Below are 6,344 nucleotides of genomic sequence, written 5' to 3' on the forward strand. Positions count from 1 at the left end.
CTTATAAAACACTTTTTAAGAAGATTAGTTGGATAATTCTTATTTCTTAATATAAGTCATCAAATGAAATATTAATTCTTATTTCTTATAAAGCTTGATGCAATTCGGGATATAATTTATGATGTTAAATATGAGTAAATTTTAAAACTGACTTCATTTTTAAACTAAATATGAGTAAATTAATGTTTTACAATAAGAATTGCAGGAAATATTTTGGATTTGGATGATGAGGATGAAGATTCCCTTATCCCTCCAGAAGTAAGTCAACTTTTTTCAAATCTTCTGTTAGAAAAAGAAATGTTTGGACAATTTCTGTAGTGTTTAGTCAAGTTGAAGAAGAACGTGGTGTGGAATTTATTTTTTCTCCACTCCCTGCTTCACCTAAATTGATGCCCGGATTGCCAAGTATCCCCTCAATCACCATCCCATTCCAAACATGGAAAATTGCAGATACGTATATGCATATATGTATATGTATATATGTGTAATTCTAGGAGTTTCCTTTTCACTGCAACCTGAGATCATCTGATTGTACAGGAATCTAGCAAGCACGGATTTTTGAACAAGAAAATGGGGAATAAAATGAAAATTCATTGAAACGAACAAAACATTAAGCACTTCCCTTAAAAAAATTTTTTTTTTTACCCAAATAACTAAAATAGCTAAAATCATAATATAATATATTCTTCTCACCTCTCACCTGGATCAGAAAATGTTGACAAATTTCTTGGGAAAAGTTTAATTTGATCATGGTGTGAAAACAAGAAAGAAAAGAAAAAGGAAAAAAGAAAAGTACAGCTGGGGCAATTATATTATAATTATATAATATTGTAGTGTATATATATTATATATGGATATATTAATATATATGTGAGAGAGAGAGAGAGCATGTGTTAAGGTGGCAATAACAGTAGATTGAGGAGAGATTGGAGGGCAATTCAGGGGGAGAAAATTTAATTTTTGATGTAAAAACATAAATGAGAGTTCGTTGGTCAACTTTAATCTAAGTGAAAAGACAAAGAACTTGTCAGTAGTTGGGGAAATGTAATGGCTCCAACCGTAGCTTTACAGCTTTGAATATTTGTTTAAGGGGCTTTAAATAAATATATATTATATATGTATGCCAGTTTTATATGAAAAAAGGTATTTTCTTTCTTTTTGAAAAAATTATGTATTTTTTTATTACATCCCATTTAAGTATCCCCATTCACAATCATTTATTAAATACCTTTATTAAATTTCCAAGACGGACGTGAACCTATTTCTTAACCAAAATTTATACTTTCAATTTTGCAAATAAAATATTAATTGTTAATTAATTTTATAATATTTAATTACTTTATTTTAAATTTATTTGTTTTTTCTATTTTTTTCAACTTTATTTATTTACTCCTCCTTTTCCTGCAAAACCCTAAATTCATGTACCACTCTGGAGAAATTATCCACCGGAGTTGTTATTTTTCTCTGTAATTGTAGAAATTTTTTTCCTCCAAATTTTGTGTTAATTTTGAAGCTCTCTGCGTTTTCTGCAATGGCGGAGATTTGATGTACAGTACTGCGTTTTTCTCGGAGGGCTTGCTCAACTGTCGCTATTACGTCACTAGTTTCTTCGTCTTTCTGACTTTTCTGAGAATACGGGTTGTAGTTTTTCAGGTTTTGTGTTAGATTAATTAATTTTTTAGCTTGGACTTCATTGCCGCTCTTTCTGGATTTCACTTCCCGGCCATTCAAATCTACTTCTCCATTGGAAGGGCTTTCTTTTTTCTTTCTTTGGATTGATTTTTCTAATTATTTGTGCGCTTGATGTGAAAGTCTTTTAATCTTCGATGGGTAGGGTTTATTGTTTTTGAGGTTTTGGTCTGCTTAGTTTTTTTCTCTTTATTTTTGGGTTTGATTCATTTAAATGGAAGAAAAAGATAGTTTTTTCGCTGGGCTCACCGTGAAGGCTAACGATGCTCCGGAAAGCCACCATGTAACTCCGAGCAGTGAAAACTATGGACTGTTTGGCGGGTCCACAGGTGCATCGCCGGCCCCCGCCCCCGCGCCGGCGCCGGCCACTGCACCAGCTCCGATTACGGCTCCAACTTCATCTCCAGCTTCAGCTCCGTTGCCAGCTTCAGTTTCGGCGCCAGAGCCAGTCAGCGTGGCGGCGGCGACGGGGAGTACGGATGTAGTAAAGAAGAAAAGGGGAAGGCCTAGGAAGTACGGACCTGATGGTAAATTAGCGTTGGCGTTGTCGCCGATGCCGATTTCATCTTCAATTCCGTTGACTGGGGACTTCTCAATGTGGAAACGGGGTAGAGGGCGGCCTATCGAATCGGTCAAGAAGTCGTTTAAGTGCGATATTGAAAGCCCTGGACCAGGTACAAGTAGCTTTTTGATCTGCGGATTTAAAGTCTTGGGATTTTTATTTTTTATTTTTTACCGTTTCATTTTTAACAGTGATTCGTTGCTTGACAATTTGTGTCTGAAAGCTCGAGAACAATAAATACAATACAGTGAGCTCTATCTAACCCGTAGTTTTGTCATTTATAGGGGTATAATACTGTGTCGACTGAAATATGATTTTTTTTTTTTTCCTTTTGTTTGTAACGGGTTCTGGTATAATTATGTGGAGGAATAGCTGTTTTCTCTGATCTGGGTTTCTAGTGTAGCTTTATTTTGTTGGATTTGATTCATGCCTTTGTAGTAGAGTTTAAGATGGCGAAAGTGGACCCTTGGTTGAGATTCCCTTTAAGATCTGGAGAGAAGGTGAGGCGGACACTTATATTTTTGTGGTTATAATAAAAAGTGAGGTCAAGTTATCTCTTCAGGTGGCTTATGATTCTCTTTTCCCCTTTTATGTGGGGAAGATGGCATTGTCTCTGACCACAGAAATCACTAATCAGAGTTAGAATAATTGAAGGCGCCCGCGTATTCAATAGGTTCAGTCCTGTTGTTAGCTGATGTGACCGGTTTGCGCAGGTCTGAAGGAAACTAATAATTATTATTTCTAAAAGCCTACCAAGTAACTGCGTTCAAGATGTTGACTTGGGCCCTGAGACTGAAAAATGACTAATCCCAGCAAGGATAATTCTTTCCTATTCGAAATAGTTATTATTATGGAAATTTTGTTCAGATGAGAATTTTCATCATTAATACAGGGTGAGAGTGGCATCTTAGAATGACAGTGTTTGTTTACATCTCAAATAATTGTAAAGAAATCTTGTTTGAGTTCACGAATCTTTTTGTCTTCCATGGATGAAATGCTTCTGAAAATCATTGAACATTACGAAGAGGCGGGATATGACCACTAAATTTTGTGTTAGTCGATGACAGATGCCTGGTAGTCTCAGGTGGGGAGCCCTTGAGGTGGTAGGACCCCACCCCAGCGCCTTTATGTGCTAAAGCAATGAATGAGTTTGAATTGAGCTTTGTCTTAATAGAACTGCCACTTCTGTTTCAGGCTGCAATGTCATAATCGTTTTGTTTTTCGGTATTACTTAAGAGATTCCTGTGTAAACGTGATTCCCAGAAGAGGACTAAATATCTCATCTCTGAAAAAAGAAAGTTAATGTCATCATTTCAGATTTCGCATAAACTTTGTTTGATAAACTGATAATTGCAATTTTGTGGTGAATCAGAGTTCATTCTGCGCCTGCCTTAATTTTCTTAGTTCACCGCCCTCATTTCCTATTAGGTCACTAACCACATGGATATTGATATCGTAGGTGATGGGATTGCATACTCAGTTGGTGCCAATTTCACACCTCATGTGCTTACTGTTAATGCTGGCGAGGTATACCGTGCATATTGCTTTTATGCCAATATCATTCTATGTTAATTATAGTTTTCCTCCTGTAACTTTGTTCATGTTTTGCTATACATACAAAATTTATATATCCCTTTCTTTCCTGTATGTTTTGAAGCATGTTTAAATCTGTATGCGCCCATTATTTGCTTGTGTTGACATCATTTGTTCGTAGGTTATAAAACTACTTCCAAAAATATAAAATGTATGTTTGCTTAGTAATAATTATTAATGATCTAGAATATATATCTAAAAAGTGCATTATTTTATTATTTTAGTAACAGATATAATAGTTCAGGATAGGCTGATCTTTTTAAAGAATGTTAAATATTTAATTGGTTTACATGGATTATGTCATAATGGCCAAAAGGGCTGTTTTCCTTATTAAAGTAGCCTACATTGCTTATGAAACAGTAAAAGGTTCCTGAGACAGGTTCAGAGGTCTGAAAAAACTAGATGGTATTATCAAATAAGTGATATAACCTTATTAAAAGCTCTTAATTGGAGGAATGACTAATTACACAATATTGGTGAATTGTGAATATAAAATTTATATATCTGACTAGGAGTTGACATATTAAAAATATGCTGTAACATATTGGTGGCTGAGTTTTCACCCTCCTCATGCATCTGATCTTATATGTGGTGTACAGAATATTAACGTCTAATGTTTATGTTCCTGCGTCCTGGTTCAGGATGTTAATATGAAGGTCATGTCCTTCTCTCAACAAGGATCTCGCGCTATTTGTATTCTTTCTGCAAATGGAACAATCTCTAATGTTACACTGCGCCAACCAACTTCTTCTGGGGGTACCTTGACATACGAGGTAAGTAAGAGCCTACTTTCCTGTCAGATGGTTCATATTCACAGATCATGATTCAAGCTGCATGATGTGCAACGATGACACTTGTTTTAAATGCCGATTTTTTTTTAAAAAAAAATTAGTATGTATTCCTCAGGTAAAGTATCAAATTCTTCTGTATATACCCTGACTAAGATTGTGCAAGGTTTAATTATAAGCTAAAACAACCCTACTTGCATTGCAAGGGTTTTCAAAATTCTTTTTGAATGGTACGGAAAACATAGAAGTTATATGGATATGCATGTATAAAAGCACGAAACCCCATATGTCAGTTAAAAAACAGTATCAAGGACTCTACTTTTATTATGTATATTTATTGATATTGATATTTTCAGTTGTGACTTTTGCTGATGTAACATAAGTCCAACCGCTGTCATGTTTCCCTTTATGCGGGTTCCTGTTAACCCATCTTCCTGCTCAATGGAACTTATGGTGCTGTTTGAATATGTATTAACACACTTAGCTTATTTGATGCCTTTACAGGGGCGATTTGAGATTCTTTCTTTATCTGGTTCATATATGCCTTCTGAGAACGGTGTGACAAGAAGTAGATCTGGTGGGATGAGTGTCTCTTTGGCTGGTCCAGATGGGCGAGTTGTGGGAGGCGGCCTTGCTGGTCTGTTGGTAGCAGCAGGTCCTGTGCAGGTAAACTAACTGCTATTAGAGATGGTTGCTTTATAAGTATTTGCTATCAAATTTTCCCCGGCAGCATGATGTTTGCGGAGTCCTGAGTTGTAAAAAATGCGCACTCAATATACTCATTTTGGATAATTTCATTGTAAACACCAAAAAGAGCTTTACACATGTCTTGTTCATCGATGAAACATTCAAGCACCTGGTGAAATAAGATGCCTGTTGAATCATTTTTTGGTCAAATAGTAACTTTATTAAGCACACTCCCTTCACATTAGTACTTTTCTGAACTGCCTTTTGCACCAGGTTGTTGTGGGCAGTTTTCTTCCAGGCCACCAGCAGATGCAGAAACCCAAGAAACAAAAGACGAATCATTTTTCACCTGTTGCATCTGGACATTATAATCCCATCCCAGTTGATGAAATAAAAATCAGTTTCGGAGGAGTAAAGCCTATTATGACTCCTGCTGCATTTCAAGCAGACAACAACACCGCTTCTTTTAACAACGGCCAGGGCTCTAGCAACTCATCTGCTGATGATGCTGATGCTGATGATGATGATTTAACACTTTATCCTGAAAAGGACTCTAACCCCAGCCAAACAACAAATGCTGGAGTTGCATGCTAAACGATTTCACTGTAAGGTAAGTGGTGTCTGCAGAGTCAGCCACATACATCTAGGTTCACTCATTCTTGACATAAGCTGACAAATATAACATGTTGGCTAATTATGAAGACAAAACCTTAGCTGGATGAGTGTCGAGTTGGTCTTGACTCCGAGGTTGTACTTTGGTACTTAGGTTAGTTATGGGATCTCGTCTGCTAGATTTTCCATCTGTCTGTTCTGATGTTGTATCTCTAGTAGTGTTATAGTGTTTTTCTCTCATTTTTATTTAGTGGTATTATTGTGATGTAGGAAAATATGTGATGTCATCGTCGTCATCTTCCTCATTTGCTTATCTTTTAATGTCTGAAATGTGAGTGGATGGATGTGGGTGTTTCTGATATGCAACTTCTAATATTATTTGTGGTGAAAGGAAAAAATTGCGTTTCAGCTTC

The 6,344-nt window shown here is 36.1% G+C and overlaps 1 protein-coding gene across 1 annotated transcript; it reads left to right on the forward strand.

The window, feature by feature from the left end:
• The first annotated feature begins 1,903 nt into the window (after positions 1–1,903).
• On the forward strand, positions 1,904–6,344 carry LOC114751910 (AT-hook motif nuclear-localized protein 6-like). Its single transcript, XM_028940604.1, has 5 exons — positions 1,904–2,363; positions 3,711–3,778; positions 4,486–4,617; positions 5,137–5,298; positions 5,593–6,344. Exons 1-5 carry the CDS (start codon positions 1,904–1,906, stop codon positions 5,911–5,913), a joined length of 1,143 nt encoding a protein of 380 aa, XP_028796437.1. The 3' UTR covers positions 5,914–6,344.

The sequence above is a fragment of the Neltuma alba genome, unplaced genomic scaffold (genome assembly GCF_004799145.2).
Source record: "Neltuma alba isolate B1F8T4 unplaced genomic scaffold, ASM479914v2 tig00007157_pilon, whole genome shotgun sequence".
Taxonomy (NCBI): domain Eukaryota; kingdom Viridiplantae; phylum Streptophyta; class Magnoliopsida; order Fabales; family Fabaceae; genus Neltuma; species Neltuma alba.

Bases quoted from the DNA above. Each gene is read 5' to 3' on its own strand.
- LOC114751910 (XM_028940604.1), top strand. From the start codon at position 1,904: ATGGAAGAAAAAGATAGTTTTTTCGCTGGGCTCACCGTGAAGGCTAAC. The intron at 3,779-4,485 runs GTATACCGTGCA...GTCCTGGTTCAG, and splicing joins TTACTGTTAATGCTGGCGAG to GATGTTAATATGAAGGTCAT. The intron at 5,299-5,592 runs GTAAACTAACTG...CTTTTGCACCAG, and splicing joins TAGCAGCAGGTCCTGTGCAG to GTTGTTGTGGGCAGTTTTCT.